Genomic DNA, 18,927 nt, shown 5'->3' with positions numbered 1-18,927 from the left:
GACGGACTAATTTCGCTTCAGCACACATTTCTCATAGACACCTGCCTGAGTATACTCGGGACTCGTCCTCAACGGGTTAATGTGATTTAAACTACTGTAAAATGTGAATACACTGGCTGCTGAGTCTTACATGTATAAATGGAGGATGAAAAGGAAAGAGCCTGATGTGATTGGCATGGGCTCAGAGAATAACTTTTTTTTGGTTTTATTCTACATAATTTGTCACTGATATCACATTTACCTGTCAGAAGCGTATCACTCAACCATCATACCCAGAATTTTACATTTATTTGCCTGTCATGTTGAAAAATGAAGCATTTTCTATCTTTAAAGATTCATTATGATTCAGTTTTTGGTCCTTTACGAGTGGAATCTGTGAGACAATCTGCACAAGAGCCCTCATACAGTGTTGGCCAGCACAGGCAGTATTTTGTCTCTGCCAGGAAGGTTAATTGGAACGGCATGTATCAATGAAAGTCCAATTCCATACCCCTACAAGTTGATTTTAAATATAGATAAAGTATTTAAATATCAGACAAAGAGAGTGATAAAATTTCATTAAAATCAGATATGAAATAAGAAAGTTATGGAAGTTTTAGAGTTTCCAAATGTTTTCAGGGAATACACACAGTGGGAGAAAGAAAGTGTTCATTTGTTTGTAGATGTACCAAGCAAAAATTAATTCCTTGAATGTATCAGTGGCATTGTTTTCCATCACAGAAGCGCTGCATTACAATATTGTGTTTTAAATGCCAGCATACCAATCCCTTGCACAACATGATTGTAGAATCCTGCAGATATTTTGAGAAACCAAAGGCAGAGGCTCTGATAATCATAAAAGAGATCAACAAGCCTATAGTACTACCCCAGCAAGATCAAACTGAAGGAATTGTGCTGCCCAGCCAAACTGACGCCAGTTTCTGCCTAGATTTGACATGTGTTTGGAAGAGATTTGATATTGGCATGAAATTTTGTGATATTTTTTGACCGGAGCACTGGTTTGCCCCTTAGTTTGCGCAACGGTTTCTGAGTTACATCATTGAGACCACTTTTTTTTTCTGCATGTCGAGAGGAGGACGGAAAGGAACACTTTAATGAAATTTTGCTGCGTTTTCTAGACTTGGCAACGTGGTGATATTTAGGATGATGCAATTTATCGGAGTCCCTCATTTTCCTCTTGTGATTGTTCTATTTCTTTGTGATCCATCCCGTGTCATCCTAGGCCAGGTATCAAAATTCATACATATTATCTGTAAACCTGTGGCAAAGTGGACCAAAGGGTCGTACAAATTGAGCACTTCAAACTAGGAGCGATCTGGACATTGCATTTAATTTGCGAAAGTGAAATGCAAGTCCTCTCTTGTGCTGTTGGTATCAGTGTCAGCTTTCGCATGTTTTCGCAGATTGTTTGTGCGAAAATACAGACATTTTCTCATGTTTGTCCCCTTTCCATGAGAAATGTTAATAAATTCTTCTTCTTTTTTTTTTACCTTTCATTGGCATGAAATACAAAGAAATGTTTTTGTGTCATATTTACTAGCCTACTAGGATATTAAAGTTTCTGGGAAAGTTAAGAATAAACCTAAACGTTTTAAGTACAGATAGTGTTAGCAGCTTGTCAGTGTTTTGGATATACTGTAATATTGTTTTTAGTTACTATTTAGTTTATGATTTGAGAAATAACAAAATATGAAAACCAAAGAATCTTTAGCTGCATGGCACTTTTAAAGCTTCCATGTGTGAGAACCTCTCCCCTCCCCCCAAAAAAATTTAATATTCTTATAAGATATTGAAACTAACTCTCAATTACATGTTGTTTCAAGATGTGTTCTTGAATAACAAGATTTTGCAAATGTAGATATTAAAATGTCATACACCATAATTTTCTGGAAGGGGAAAAAGATATTGACCAGAATCTGTCGATCCTTACATGCATTACGATCTTCTAAATTGTGGTAGGGTTTGGTCAATTTGAAACAAAGGGTTTATGATGAAAAATGAATAAATTCATCATTAAAGAAACCTGCAGCTTGACAGAATAAATTGTTTGGAACTGAAATAATTACTCTCTTCCCCCAGTAATCACCTTGCAAACAAACTTGTATAACATGCACATCAATTATTTTGTAATCACCTTAAGAAGGACAACTGTATTCCTTAAGGGGATATAAATCACTTGAAAATAAACACTTTAACAATATGAAAAATTGCAACATGGATGATTTTTTTTCTCAGTCCAATGATCATGTAAATACCATTTGCAGAAGTTTTGTGTCGTTGTGATGTAGTCGGTACTCTGTAGATGAGAGTAAAAAACATTTAGCAACTCAGAATTTCCAGGATAAGATTAAAAGTATATTCAGTGACTGGGAATCGTGTAAACTAGGTAAGGAAGATACTTAGTGGCTGAGGGTCTTCAAAATGAGATAAAGACACCATTAGTATCAGAGAATTTTCAAGATGAGATTACAAAAAAAAAAAATACTTAGTGGGTGGAGAATAAGAGCACTGGATGAAAAGTGAATTTGCTCTTCAGAGCTCTGTCATCAAGTCAGATGTACATGTAGTAGGTACACTTGTATTTGCCACATTAACAGACTTATGCTTATCACTTATTTGTGATGGTGAAGATCTGCGAGCAATTCAGCACTGTGATTCCAAGATTACTAGCTTTGGCTAGGGCATATGTTTTTATTGTTCTTGATGCCAATTTCTGGCTGAGCTCATTCTTGATTTCTCTATATTTTCTTTTTGTTTATGAATTGTATGCTATTGTTATCTTCATATGAGGTTTGTGTTGTGACAGGTCAGAGGTAGGTCCGTGCACGAGTATAGCAGGATTGCCTAAGGGAGGCTTACGCTGCTAGGAATAAAATTTATTTATCCAAGAGAATGTCAGAGTCTTTCTACTCCCCCCAAGAAAGTTTATTACCAGCTTGAAAGAAGCCGATGGACCCATATCCATTACGCCAGTGTCTCTTCATTTCCTCATTTTGAGGGGCTGGAGCCAGTGAACTTTGTAGAGTTTTTAAGAAGTTCTCATAGAGTCGATTCTCTGACCATTTTGTTTTTAACATGACGGATGGTCTCGGGGGAAGTTTTTATGATGGTGTCGAGATCAGGTATTAAAAAAACAGAAAGGGAAAGATTTCATTTAATGTGTAGCTAGGACAGAGGGCAGCAAATATCATGAAGCACAGGTTCAAAGGGTGATATTAACACTGAGACTGAAGATTATCTTTTCTGTGTAATTAAAGGATCAAGATCCTAATGACTATTTTGAAGAGCAGGAATTGTTTTGTCATTTGCATTATTTGCAGTAGGTATTCTTTCACCTTAAAATTCCAGCATGCCATGACTACGTGACGTTTCTTTGTAATTGTAACATTTCTGCAGGGAACTTCTTGTTTATACTAACAACACATTTTCTTTTAGTAGAACCTCATTTCTTTTCTCTCTATGTCAAATCAGTTTACATTTCAACATTTCCTTCCGATGCTACTCATTCATAATACATTTTCATGTGTGCGCACAATGCCAGGCAATCTGCGATCAGTTATAAGATTATTTGAATTAGATGTGAAAATGAATCATCATCAGTCAATGAAATATTTCAATGAAATACCAACAAATATAGCAAGATATTGATCAAACCATTGCTGAAATAATGATGGTGATGATGAATGTGATGGTGATGATGATGATGATGATGATGATGATAATGATAATGATAATGGTAGTGGTGATGATGATGATGGTAATGATGATGATGGTGATGGTGATGATGATGGTAATGATGATGATGATGATGGTGATGATGGTGATGATGGTGATGATGATGATGATGATAGTGATGATGATGATGGTAATGATGATGATGATGAGGTGATGATGATGATGATGATGATGGTGATGGTAATGATGATGATGATGATGATGATGATGATGATGGTGATGATAAAGATAACCTCAGCAGCAGCAGCGCAATTCTTTAAGGGTTCATTGTGGTTGTGTTCCATCTTATTTTGGATGATGTTTGCCCAGAGTATGCCGTAGCACAATTGGAAAGAATGCCCCAACAATATCATACCATTTTTGATTTCCTAAGTTAGGTATGGCTAACCTTCAGAGGCAATACAGTTGTGTGATATGAGAGGAGTGTAATAAAGTAGAGTTCAGTGTTTCACAATCATGGATAGACAGAAGATTAAAAAGAAAGAGATGGGAGAAGATAAATAGGAGAGAAAGATGAATAAAGCAAGCAGTGTGATGACTGTAGGAAGAAGGTATTGAGACATTCCCCAAACATGGAGAATAAGTCAGATAATCAGTTTACAATAAACTCCGTTAGGCAGTTCAGACACTTCCACAAATCATATACAACCCTTTGCCAAAGAGTATCCACTTTGCAAGGAAATATGTGACCCGCTACAACAAAAAGGTCCTAAAGTCGCGCACGGTCGAAGCCGTGAAAATCGAGTTTGAAGTCAGAGCATCACAATTGGTCAAAACTTGCGATTTTCTGATTTTGACATATTATTGGAGTCTGACATGTCTTCTATCATCTGTTGAAATTTTGAAGCAAAATGATGAAAGGAAAGACCCCCAAAATAGCGTTTTTCTGGCCATGTTTTTTGGCGTTTCAATGAAGCAGAAACTGGTTCGAAAATTTGGATTGAGCGCCACAGATAGGCTCCGCCCCTAACAACGACCAGAGTGATCTCATTGGTCAGTTTGCTGCTTGCCGCTAACCGAAGCGTGAAGCTCGCACACTGCCAAGTCGACTGGAGCGTGCGGGCGGGGTGCGCTATGCCCAGCCGCTTCTCCTGGCATCCTGGTCACTGATTGGTCGGTGAGGAGACCGCCGACGCTGTGCTTGAATGAGCATTTCGGGGGTTGCTAGGGTTTACCTTCTATTGTCCGTAGGTGAAAACTAACTTGCGTGTCCCTTGATCGCGACTGCGTCGCAAGGAAAACTTTCAGGGCGCTTTTTTCGAAACGGTGATTTCCCAGACGTCTCGACATGCTCTCTTTTAAACATCGATATCTCAGCAGCCTATTTTTTTCATAATATGAGTTATATATCAATTTAAAGCAGAAAGATTAGGGAATATTGTCATGCAATTTTCAAATAATCGACCTCGCCCGACTTTAGGATCATTTTGTTGTAGCGGGTCACATATTTTACTGAACACATTTCAAGGCTAAAACAGTAATTGATAGGACAAAAGTGAATATTTTTTATGGTCCTTTTGTGACAATCTGCCCTTTTAGAAAGTGATGCATGCTACATTTGTGGTATCTATGAACTTGATAATATCTACTGATGCCTTCGATGAGTGTATATGTATGATACCAACTTTTGGAAGATGGAGAGTGCAGGCACGACACAATTAAGTATTAATGGGACTAATGATTCCCTTCTGAGCCAGATGTCTGAGATAAAGGCATCAGTACGATGGCATCAAGGCAAATATACATTTGATATTGCGTGATGTGGAATACGATAGAAAATGAACTGTCAATTGTACGCTTAATGGAGGGGAGATAACAACAGACCTGGAGGGAAAATTCACCACCTTGAAGAATGCAATGACCTTCTTAATGGGCAAGATGCCTCATTTGCATAGATACCCTCATTCCCTGGCCATAGATAAACCCAAGATGACTGTCTAGGGCTATTAGTCTTTTCTCCATCCTCAATTTAGATCCGGGTGATTTCCGCTGCAGACTATCCGTGTCTGATGAAAGGGTACTTTGCGTAAGCTATTTCTCGTATTGTTATTGTGATTCTATCTCTGAACTTTTGTGGAGGTGACTGCAAACTTTTCATAGTCTCCTCTTTCCATGATGATAGTAAAGATGATGCCATACGTGAGCGTAAAGGAGAGATGATTACTGTGATGGCACATTAAAATGGATGATTGATCAAGAAAGCCAATGAATTAGTACTTCTGGAGGAAATAAGATTGCATTTGACTTATTGTGATGTGATCTAGAGAAAAGAAGAAAAGCAATTTTTGAAAGATGAAATAAATAGCATTAAAATGGATGATTGATCAAGAAGCCAACGAATTAGTACTTCTGGAGGAAATAAGATTGCATTTGACTTATTATGATGTGATCTAGAGAAAAGAAGAAAAGCAATTTTTGAAAGATGAAATAAATATCTCGTGATTGCTACTGTCTTTTTTTTTCCCCAATATGGCCGCAACTTCACTGATTAGTTTCATAGTGAGGATCTCATAAACCGGTAGTCATCTCAATCTGGACTGCCTGTAGCTGGTGTACATGTACATTCATTTTTGCATAGACTGTTGCCAATTTTGTGGTGTATGTATTCAATTTAAGTCAAGAGCGGTCTTCATTTCACCCCGTGTTCAGAATCATTGTGTCTAGATGCGTAGAGTGGGCCACGAAATTGCAGGTATTGTAGGTCTGTATCTAGGGTAATGTTACAAAATCACAGCCTATCACCAAAAGGATTTATTTCCCGTGGGAAGCACAGCTCTGCAAGTTTAGAGATGGAGGCGTTATTAGAGACATTTGGACTTATTCCTTTGAAATGTTATGCTGGCTAACGTAAAAGTGCAAGTCAATATCATACCTAAGACTGACCTTTTCACTGAACATTAAATAGACACTAAATGCCACAAATTTTTGAAATAATTTCCAGATGCCTAATGTGATGGTTGATCAGATGGAATAGAAACTGAGAGTGTGTATCGCTTGAGAGGGAAAGAGAGGATGGAAGAGAGAGAGAAAACAAAAAGGATAATTCATATTTCATGTGAATTTCGTGCAATAGCGAGAAGCCGTCCGAAAAGTACATTAACCACCTTTCTTTCCTGCCGTGTATAAGTATGTACATTCATTGTCTTCCTAGTGCCAAGTTGTGAAGCAGCAAAACTGGGGTACTGGTACTTTCTTATTGCGTCTTTTCCATCTAAACTGGTGGCTGAAATATCAGGGATGGGTTGTTGTTTTGTTCTTTCTTTAACATCTCTAGATTAACGGGTGTGCCTAATGTGTGATTAGTCAATACACTTTTTAAAAGTCTAGGTCGTATGAGGCGGACGTGGAAGTGAGAGAGTTTTTGTTATTTTTGTTTGATTAAATTGAGACATGTTATATTCATCCTCCTCAAGTGTCTGAAAAAAAAAGGGGTTGAAGTGTGAAACAATTTTCATATTGAGATCACCTCAAACCGTTACCAAGGGGACGCAGGTGTGTGATAGACTTGTTAGGAATGTTTAAAATTTCAGGTGTTGTGGGTGAAGTTAGGAAAGAAAAAATTACCTGCACTTTACGTCACAGGCAAACAGTTATTGCTCTATGCTGTTGTGCACTTATATCCCTGTATTTACTGATTTTTTATACACTGCATGTTTCAGTTCTAGGAAAGACCAGTGCCTTCGTGGTATGATTTGCCAACCAGTGAGATAATCTTGACATGAGACTAATACAAGTGTTAATATGATATACATTGTATATACAGAAATGATGTACAGACGTAATTGTAAAGAGGTATCTTGCAAATGGTATTCTATGCAATCTGCCCCTTTTGCCCTTTCTTGCATACTTTACTCCATCTTTTTTCTTGCAGTTTTGTTCATTCTTCCATTTACTTATTCTCTTTTCTGTTCTCCATCATTGAGTACACGCCCGTGGCACAGAAACTGGATTGCAGTCAACAGGCACATCCGTTGCCATGGTGAAAAGTGTCTTCAATGATGCCCTCAATTACCAGCATCCATGCACTCCTCTGCGTGGCAGCCTTTTGAAATAAAGTCAAAATGACTGGCCCACGCTGGCATGGCCTTGCAACAATTTCTGACAAAGGACTCGCTTTCAGAATAGTCTAATAAGGTTGAATGCAGAGTGGCCTAATTGAGTATCCTTTAGCTGGTCAAATGGAGAAGATCTTTATTTTTTATTTGAACATAGTGAGCATTCCACAGTTCCAATCATTTTTATTGCAATATTTGGAGGTTATGAGGGTACATATTTATGTATATTTGTTTTTTTAAAAAGCATGCCTACCAAAATTCTAGGCAACAAATCAGAGAGAAAATCATGGCACAGATCAAGTGGTGGTTTGGCCAGAAAGATGATGCCCTTTCTCTCTGATTGGGCATCAGTTTTTAAAGGCCCTGTTTACCTTTGGGAACAGTGATTTTAAAAATTTCAAGATATGATATTTAATGCATGTGTGTAGTAGGTATGTTGTACTACAAAACATCCTATCATATAAGATTTTCACGATAAAGCCTAAAATATAAGGAGATATCTGTATTTTTCTTGATAAACCGTAACTGTAGACGGTTCAGTCTGGAAGCATTTTTTGTTATAACTATTGTTCACATTTTGTATATTCAACAATACTTAAAATCAATTTTACCAATTCAATATTTTTACAGTGGTTGTTTCTATCCCTAAGTCACATTCTAGAACTATTCTAAAGCACTTATGCTGGGTTTTTGTTTCATCTACAAATGGTAAATTATGCCTTTAAGATCTTAACTAGTTCTCCCAGCTTGACAGTAAGACCACTGTAGAAATGTCCAAGCAGAATTAAAGTGACTGTGCGTTGCATTAGAGATTAGAGACTGTTCATATTTCTGAGCTCTCACTATGAAAAGGGTTTAAAGAAACTGAATGCAAAAGATTTTTTTTTTTCCAGAAGTAATTATTGTAATTTAAATGTTGATAAATGTGGACCAGAAGTGCCTCGTAGTATCAAACCCCCTGCAGGCCTGTTGATGTATTCCATTCTTCTTCTCCTTTGTTTTTCAGCAATTGATGTTTGCAGGTAGAAGTTTTTGCTGCTGCTATGCCATAAGTCAAAGAATGAAGGAAGAGAAATTTTCAGAACATTAACTTACCTTTTGTCTAGTCAATCATATGTGTCACTAACTATAGTCTGCAGAGAGGAAATCTATCGTAAGAGCTTTGAAAAGTCGTCTGTATTCCATCATTGCAGTTGATGTTGATGTTGTCGTGGCAACATATTGCCAAAATGTTTCTCCACGTTAGTGGTCATTAATCTTGCAAGAGTGTCTGCTCATTTACGAGTCGCGCCGTGGTGAACTTCAGTTAACACCATCATCCACCTCCCACAAGACAAGCTCTGAGGGGTATACGTTTCCATGGTTACAGAGTATTATATCTGCATCCCTACTGCTCGCCTTTTTTTCTTTTTCCTGTGACAAGTGCAAATGATGTACTTGGTGGCTAGAGTGAATGTAGTCCAAAGCTTAGACCAGAGCCAGTGAAGTATTGATGGCAGTGATCTTACCGGTGGTTTACAGATCGTTGACTGTTAGAAACTTCTCTCGTTGAGCTCCCCCTGGTATGTCGATGAGATTATGTCTCAGCTCCTGAGCTGCAACCAGAGAATATTATGTCAATCCCTTCCCCCTGGCAGTCTTTTTCTTTTTCATTTCTTTTTCTTTTTTTTTTATTCTTTTGCAGCAGCTAGTGATATATGGTTAAAGCCTTTGTATTATGGAGGAGCCCTTGGCCTTTAAAGGAACCTTGTAATGCAAATGCATGTTTTCCTGTATGTATGTATTTCGTTGGGTCACGTTGGAAACATGCAAACATGTAAGTTATGCTTGGTCTAAGGGAAGGTGCATTCGAATGTCTTTTGTTGGTCATATTAGTATTTAGCAATGATTGACAAAAATGAGGTCACTGGCAAAATTTTGGTCTGGAATGTTTTTTTTTTGTTCATATCTTACCAAGTAATCTTAAGAAGAATGAATGGAAATTATGAAATGTATGGAACATATTTAGATATATATCTGTTTCACTACATAAGTGATGTTAAGGGTATCACAAATCAACCCAAATCAACATGCATTTGCACTGCATAGGTCCTTTAAAGGGCTCTTCCATGAACAGAGCACATTTTAAAAGAATTCCTATCAAATTGACTGTGTATGATTCTTTCATGTTGCTGTGTATCAGTAAATGTATGTTTTTTTCTTACACACTCATATTTCACCAAAGAAGCAAAGGTCAGTGAGTATGAAAGGATAAAGAAGTTCATATGATGTAGATGAGGAAAGCTGCTGTATTTTTGTTGTTACAGTCAGACAAACATCCACTTTTTTGGCCAGGTAATAAAGACTTGGTGTCAGTTTCAAGGATTTGTCCCTTTATTTGTGTGTGTGTGTGTGTGTGTGTGTGTGTGGGTTGGATGGTGAGGTAAAAAAAGAGTTCAAGTTTTCACAACAGTATCAATAAGAAAGAGTGTGTACATTCCGCCCATCATCCCTTAACTCTGTTGACTTGTTTATAGTCAATAAGTTGGTTCAAGAATCTTTGCTAACCTCATTTGAGTAAACTCTTGCCATTCAATCCCTTGTCAACCATGCAAAATGAAAGGATGATGGTACATGAAGGCATCAGTTGTGAGAGGGGACAAAAGGAGGTGAACACTCGTCATTTGACCAACGTCAGCTGATAGTTTTGGCGCCACGTGTAATCAACTCGCATAAATCTCATCAATTGAATATTTATTGATACGTGTTTTGACATTCATCAAAAACACGGGATACAGCGAGAAGATTTGTGTTGTTAGGATGGCTAGAAATCTACTCGATTAAGTTCTGTCGGCTCAGAAAGTTGCTCAAGGAATATTGAGTGAATGAACCTTAATGGAACAAACATATTAATCACATTCATAAAGAGGGATATCTTAATTTGACTTTTGTTTGTAGCTGTCCAGATGGATCAAGCATGTGCGCATTTTGTTTAAATCAAGACTGACAGAAAATCATTAAATGTGGGGAAAAAATTTGTGCTAGAGCATTTGAAGAGATAGAAATTATTGCTTGCCGCTCATGTATCAATAAAGGGTATGCTGTGAATCCTTTGAAGCAATTTTGTTTTAATATGACAAATTCTGATAACGACGTCAATCTGTCATTTAGAGGTCATGCAATGATTGCTGTGTTGTGTCAAACTGCCACTATGTCCATCTTATATCACTCATAGATTTAAAGATAATAAAAAGTTTTGGTACCTCAAAAGTTTCCCTGAATTTCCTTGTCTTAGTTTGTGTTTCAGGTTAAAGTACCTTTCATATAACTAACACTGTGAGACTTACTCGCCCCAAAGTGCTCTCATGTCTTAGTAATCATGCAATTAACTGCGACCAGCAGCCCCATACGCATAGTGTAATGGGGCTTCGCATTGTAGCATTCAGGATCATGACAGATTTAGTATCGCGGGTAAATATCAACTTAAAATCTAAAAAATGTCTTCAATTTGAAGACTTACCAATTAAGTTGAAGTATTGAAAACAGGATTCGGACAACGTTTGGTTCTGCCAATAGTCCCTTTCTGTTCGAATTGATGACTGAATGTGACTCGGTCGAGAGGACCTTGGGAGAGCTACATATACTGAATACTACAGCCAGTGCGTGCGAACACATCACATGCACACAAATTTCAAATCCATGAACGGAAGATGTTTGTGTGCGCATGCGCTGGCCGTGGTATTCAGTGTATGCAGCTCTCCTAAGGTCCTCTCGACCGAGTCACATTCAGTCATCAATTCGAACAGAAAGGGACTATTGGCAGAACCAAACGTTGTCGGAAGCCTGTTTTCAACACTTCAATTTAATTGGTAAGTCTTCAAATTGAAGAAATTTTTGGATTTTAAGTTGACATTTACCCGCGATACTAAATCTGTCATGATTCTGAATGCTACAATGCGAAGCCCCATTACACTATGCGTATGGGGCTGCTGGTCGCAGTTAGCTATGCGTATGGGGCTGCACACGCCGCTGGTCGCAGGCAGTGGTTTCGTACAATACTACCTCGCCGCCGTACGGCGGCGGCTCTGGTACGAAACCATTATTGCATGATTACTAAGACATGAGAGCACTTTGGGGCGATTAAGTCTCACAGACAACGTACTTTAACCTGAAACACAAACTAAGACAAGGAAATTTAGGGGAACTTTTGAGGTACCAAAACTTTTTATTATCTTTAATCTGTTTGAAAATAAGATTGTTATTTCATTTCACTGCATTCTTTTGTCATGCAAGGAAAATTTATGTCAGAGAGAAGGAGAGGATTTGTGTATATTCAGTCTTGTATCCAGCTAGGAGTCGAGGTAACTGTACAAACTTGAGGATTGTTTTGTTCTTTTCTTTTCCTCCAGGTTTTTGATTGGACGAGAGAAGGACAGTGAGAACAGTGAGGTCGCTGCACTAATCCAGCATTCGCTCAAGCGTGACCAAGGAGTCCCGGCGCCTTCACACCCTGCTCCTCCTCCGCCCGTTCCTAAACATCTGGTGAGTCCGTCTTTTTTACTCTCCATCTCGCATCAAGCTTCCTCTTTGCTGTCTAATCGTGTTTCACCTCAAAGTTATTTTCATCCTTTTATTTTTCCTTTATATTTCTACCTCAAACCTTCAGTTTTCCATAATACCAGCTCCCTTGCAATCATCATCTCTGCCACCACCTCTTCTCATCATTATTATTATTATTGCAGTGTGGTTGCTACTTCTATTACTACCTTATTCATTGTCCTTTATATCTTATATTTTCTTGTTAACAAAAAAAGAATGTGTTTTTGTTATGAGCCAATCAATGCAGGCCTATAGCACACAAAGGAAAGGCAAAGCAATTTGCTGATTTCATTTCATATGTAAAAGTCAAGCCAGTCAAAGTGTTGATGCTGGCTGATTATCATCTTTTTGACACCTGTAAAATGAGATATATGTATGGTTTTTAAAAAATAGGAAATCGAGCTGTGAATTTGGAAAGGAGAAAGAATCTTACAATAAATTTGAGGTCACAGTGGAGTTTGTTCATTAGATGTAATAAACATATGCAATTTACTCAGTTGATTTAAATGTGAACATCCCACACAAAAGGTAGAAAGTGAATTCTCAACATTCATTTCAAGTGTCTTATTTATCCTCAAACTGAGGGGAGTAAGAAGATATCAACAGGTTTGTATATACACTGTGTGTATGTAACATAAAACCAGTTGCTTCTTTAAGGGAGTCACATGTACAGGTAGTCTTAAATCAAGCCTGATTTCTGTCCGCATTGCAGCCTTCGCCGGAAGAGGACACACCCTCCGTTGAGATGCCGGCCGAGTCACCGACAGACAGCCAGCTGATACAGGGCACCTACGACCTGGACGAGACCCTGAGTAGCGGGGGCGGCAGCACGGTGGTGTCCCCCTCAGAGGCCACCGCCGAAGACTACGCCAACCTGCGAATTCAGCTCAAGGAGACGCAGTACAAGCTGGCCATTGCCGAGGCAGAGATACCTAACCTCAAGATACAGGTCAATATTTCTCTCGTTTTGACCCTCACTTCCCTATTAACCTGTTTGTGTGCTCTTGTATTTAGCTGTTTCTTGGAAACTGTTTCATTGGCATTGAGTTGAATATGCCCCCACCAAGAAACAAAAAGAAAAAGAAAAACAGAAACAAACAATAAAACAACAACAAAAGAAACAAAAATCAAAACAAAGCAAAACAAACCTTGGCTTAAATGTGAGTGAAACAAATTGTAAAGTTGCACATGCAATATATTGTACATTTGTGAATGCCAATATGGCATTTACTGTAAAGGTGGATATTTTTGCGCGGCTTATCTTTTGCGCTTAGCCGGGTCAGAAGAGTTTCGCATGTTTTTAATTCCGTGCATTCAAGACATCACACACAGGAACATATGGCAAGCAAAAATATTTGCTTGCTTTTATTTTCGCGCTAGTTTCTGGTTGCGCGAAATGCATGAAAATTTCAACACTGAAAATTTCCACTTTTACAGTATATATAAGCCCACACCTTCTCCAAATTTCTGATTGCACCCTTTTTAATATTTCTTCATGTTCATTGCCTCTTCAAACAGATATTTGTATTCTAGTATAAGTCAACCAGTTGAATGAGAGCAAATATGAATTGATGAATAAATGATGTGATGGCAAGTTTAGAAAAGTTTAAATCTTTTTTCTCCATGCCTTCCTCTCACTCACCCCCATCTTGCTCCCTTCTTGCACCCCTCCCTCCCTCCACCACCACCACCACGCCCCTCCAACAGGCTCTCCAAGCTCAGGGATGGGAGGCGGAAGAGAAACGCCTCAAGAATCACATCGATTCGCAGGACAGACGCATCGCCACGCTAGAGGGCGCCCTAGAAAAGATGCAGGCGGACATCGACTCGCTGAAGAACGCCGTCAACGCCAAGGAGGACCAGAACATGGCGCTGGAGAAGAAATATCACAAAGCCAAGAAACTGATTAAAGACTTGCAAGCCAGGTGAGTGTTTGCAGAGAAAAGAAGAAAATGTACTCTCATTGACGCACAAATGTATGCACACTTACACAGACAAGCTCATACGTATATGCACACGGACATACAGACCTACACACAAACACAGACACCCACACACACATACAAGTGCCTTTTTCTACAGACAGTTTTTTTTTTTCCTTTTTTTAATGTGAGACTTGCCCATGATGAAAGTTTTGTAAGTAATGTTTATTGAGACCCTGTGGCTAGAAATTTACATCGCCTCCAATACTTTTTTATTGATATGTTTTGATGGATCATGCATAATCACAACACATGTAAGTGTAATTTCATACAAACAGTCACCTCCCACACTTTATAAGCACATTTCTTTGAATAGATATTGAAAGAGCAATCAACAAATTAAAGTAGATCTTGAAGTCGCCTCCACAGAATATGCATGAAACAGAAGTGGTCATTTTGTCTTCAAAGTAGCCTGTTTAATGTCAAAGTGAAAGAGCATTTGCATATTTTGTGATGGATATCTGTGATCCTGTGATTACCCTAGTTTGAATATCTCGGTCAAGACCCCAGTGGTGCTGAACTCCGTGTAAACACCAGATAAGGGTTTGTGAAGTATCGTCCTTGGGTAGAGACTTTCAAAGGTTAGCATGAGGAGTGAATATCATTAGTGTGTGACTGAGATAAATACCTTCTTTTTTTGACATTTTGCCAGAGAGAAGGCAAACCCTGCAATAACTGTAGCCTCGTGGGACACCTATCACCCAGACACACCAAGGATGTTGCCAATTTGGCAAGTGGCGATTAATTTGCGAGTTTTCGCTGTGATAACATACAAACTCAGAATGGCACAACATGGGACTATAAACAACCCTATTTCAGATATATACACTTTGATTCAACTTGATTCTCTAAGCAGCTTGCAACTAAGAAGATAGAAATTTATGGGGAAAACTCTAGCATTCCATAAAATCATGACATGCCATTCTTTCACAGAATGCATAGGACGTGACTTCTTTTTTTTTTCTTCTTCTTCCAGAAGCAAATAACCTTTGATAATTTGTGCAATGAAGAGAATTTTCAGGTGAGGCCTTAGATATGGTAGATCCATGTCGGTTAGAAGACTAAATGACATGCAACAAATGCTCCTTAAGATGAAAAGAGTTTCCGCATAGATGTGTAGAACAATGAATTATAATGTCGGACATGAAAAGCCAGCGAAAAAGAAAATGAGGGAAGGCTACGCCAGAAAGTAAGAAATGACTTTACAGTAAGACCATCAATGTTTGAACTTAAGAAATTTTGGTATATCGAGAGGAATACAGAAATAGAATAAAGGAAAAAAGAGAAATGATGGGTGATACCAACAGAGCTCATGAAAATGAGGATGAAGATGAGAAGATAGAACAGAGGAAAAGAAGAAAGATGAGGAGAGAGAGAAAGGATGGAGGAAGGACTGAAGACAGGTGGGCGTGGGGGTGTGGAGGACATGATTAAGATGGAGCAATGGTGGGAGGGGGGACAGTGGGCTTGTGGAGGACTTTCTCGGGAGGCAGGGATGTTCAAGATAATGCAAGGGAGAGATGAACTCAGCACACCATCGCCGTGGAAACGGTAGCATCGATAATTGCATGCGCTGGTGGCTGACACATGCTTGGCTTCAGATTTGACGCATGTCGCGGCGCCCTCTAGGGTATCGCGTGGCGTGGTGAGGGTCCTCGGCTTGGCTGGCCGTGGCGGGCAGTCTGTTTGCCGACGTCGCCGGAGAGGGGGTGATAAATGTTTGCCTAGATTAAGTCACGTGTGGACTGGAGAAAGGCTTCTTGGGGGCAGAAATGGGAGATCGGTTCAGTGGGAAGCACGATGGAGGAACAATAGGAGACCAGATGGCAGGGACGGAGCAAAAAAAGAAAAAAAAAATACAGTATTTGAAGATTAGATATATCATTTGAAGAGTGAGCACCTACCAGTACTGTAGAGAAATTTAAGCACATACATGTATGATGGCAAATGAAGGATATTTTGTTCTTTTGAGATGTTGCCAGACAAGGTGACAGTCATGAGCATTCTAAAAATGATGGGATATGACTGGTGTTACCTTGAATATATGATAGCTATGGATGATGTCCTTCCAGTAACTGTTTATTTAACTTTATACCTGTGAATTGGCTGGATTTTTGTAAGAAATATTATCAATACACACAGTCAAGAGGTGCAACCGAGGATGACTTGATATTCCCATTCCCAGTGTATTTTATAATCAAATAATGAATGCTGTATTCATATGAAGAAATCACACTAAGCTCAAAGAACATTGAAAAGCTGATTACAGGGAGATTGAAGGATTCAATTTTTACAAAGAAAGAAAAAAGAAAGTTTGCACTTCGAGATTCTGAGGCAGTGTACAGTTAGAGGGAAGACCAAATGGGGGATGAGGTAAGAAGGAGAAAATGAGATGGCAAAGAAAAGGCAAAAGGGTGAATGCGTACGAGAGTGATGCAATTCCGGGCACTTGAGGCGGGGACAGGGGGCTTCTTGGAGGGCCCTCGATGGGCGCACGATGTCAAGAAGTCACAGCCGTGGACCGATGCTCGAACAAGAGTAAATGTTTGGCGAGCTGAAGGGCCAGCGTCACTGACTCCTGTCTGCGTGTGGGTGTCGGCCAGCCCTGGGGGCCGGGGTGTGGACGTGGGGGCAGGGGGTGTTGACGTGGGGACTGGGGTGTTGACATGGGGTTAGGGTTTGAGTGGGAAAGGGTGCAGTGGTCAAGTTAACTTGACTCTGGATGGCAGTGAGAAAGTGTCGCTTACAGGAGTGAGATGCAACAGGTTTTATTCTTTACCGCATTTGTGTCGTTGAGCAATTGGAATACCACAAAAACTCTCTTTCTATACTGAACATATCAGGGCAATTACCCTCCCCCTACCCCTCCCCCAGCTGAATGCTCCTTAGTGATAAGGTTAAAGTAAAGATTAGGGTTATAGTTAGGGTTAGGCTTTGGGTGAGGATTAGGATTAGGTTTAGGTTTAGGATTAGGGGAAGGGGAAGGGTCTGGGGTAATTTCCCAGGGGGTAATTGCCCTAGACCCATACTGAAAGAAATGAACAGTGAGAAAAAAAAGCAATTTTTAGTAGATTTATTTGAGCCTTTGAAGCACTATCTTTTAGAGCTTAATTGATCAGTATTACTTTCATTGCTGTGATGTTTTCCTAAGAGTTACACAAGCAATAGCTGGTGAGGATTATGAAAGCAAGTCTTAAAATTTGACAGATGTTAGTAATAAATTAAAAAGTGTTTCATGTGAATGACACTCCCGACAAATTTCTGTGAAACCAAATGATTAGAATTTTTTGTGGAAAAAAAAGACCCCTTAGGAAACTTACCCCACTGAAACTTATTATCCCATCCCTTACAGAATGAGACTCTACAGCAACTTTAAGTGAACAGTTTTGTGCAATTTGAATATTAGTAAAACAGCTGATGTTGTATCCCATGGGTTATCTTTGTTGCAATTTACACAAAAATACAATTAAAAAAATGATTTTAAATGAATATCTGGGAAATGTTAGAATTCATCTATCTGGATGATATGTGTGTCCTCAATGTGTACCCAGCTACAGCAGAATCGCAATGAAACTTTTGTTATCAAAACTGTAGTCAAGCACAAGAAATTAGTCTGGCATGGTCTTCTGAACACTTCCCATAGGATACCACATCAGACGGATTCCCGACTTGCAAATGACTTCAACTCGTCTAATATTTGTCTCATTTTGCCCAAATATTCACTCATCTGTCATGTCTGTTTCATTATTTGCATTAAAAGAAGAAGAAGAAGAAAAGAAACAGAAAAAGAACACGATCTCCCTGGATTTCTTTTTTTCTCCTCCCGTCTTTCAATTCAGTTTAATGCTGCCCGTTTCCTCGCAAGGGAAATCAAAACAAAATGAACATCCTGCAGCGTGCTAAATGAGAACAAAACTAACGCATAATTCATGGAAGATCGTACTCAGAGACAGGTCTCTCTATATTGTCCCAAAAAGAATTACTGTGGATCAGCAGTCAATACAAATGTCATTGAGTTCCAATATCTGTATTAGTTATTTAAGTAGTAAGTTCTATCATTAATTAGTTAATCCAGGATAATCATCGCTGTATTGAAATCCTGAAGACGTTATTCTACACAGGGCTCTATTTTTGTCAGAGATTATGATTCAAATGCAAAAACACCTGTTACACTCATTTCACTTCACCCTTAACTTCATACTGTCAGGAACTCTGCCCGTTAAGACAGTGACCTAAGCACAATGTTGCTGTCTTCCAAAAAAAGTGACTACTTATAGTTCTATGATGAATCTTGTGTAAGTTCTTAGTGACAGGTGAATGTTTTAGTTGTTTTTTTATTTATTTATTTATTTATTTATTGCTTCCTTAGAGGCATGTCTTGGGCATATTAAGGTTTGCAGTTTTTCATTTTTCACTAGAAACGTGAAGCTCCTTGTAAAAGTCATTTCATTTGATCGAGTGCCTTAAGTCGTTACTTTACTTCAATGGGAGATGTGTGGTGCAATTTGCACAGTGTTAGACCTGATGAATGATGCTCTATGCCATAAATGCAAACTAATATTCACCTATCTCATCAA

At 38.8% G+C, this 18,927-nt stretch overlaps 1 protein-coding gene across 1 annotated transcript in view; it reads left to right on the top strand.

The window, feature by feature from the left end:
• LOC140245447 (uncharacterized) overlaps positions 1-18,927 on the top strand; it is a 302,226-nt gene that overhangs the window by 242,232 nt on the left and 41,067 nt on the right. The window contains exons 7-9 of the mRNA XM_072325026.1: positions 12,179-12,311; positions 13,081-13,317; positions 14,076-14,293. Of these exons, the coding sequence (XP_072181127.1) occupies positions 12,179-12,311; positions 13,081-13,317; positions 14,076-14,293 (588 nt within the window). The remainder of the gene's footprint in view (positions 1-12,178; positions 12,312-13,080; positions 13,318-14,075; positions 14,294-18,927) is intronic.

Source organism: Diadema setosum, chromosome 22 (assembly GCF_964275005.1).
Source record: "Diadema setosum chromosome 22, eeDiaSeto1, whole genome shotgun sequence".
Taxonomy (NCBI): Eukaryota; Metazoa; Echinodermata; class Echinoidea; order Diadematoida; family Diadematidae; genus Diadema; species Diadema setosum.
The sequence above is the reverse complement of the archived record's forward strand: the minus strand, read 5'-3'. Positions and strand labels throughout refer to the sequence as shown.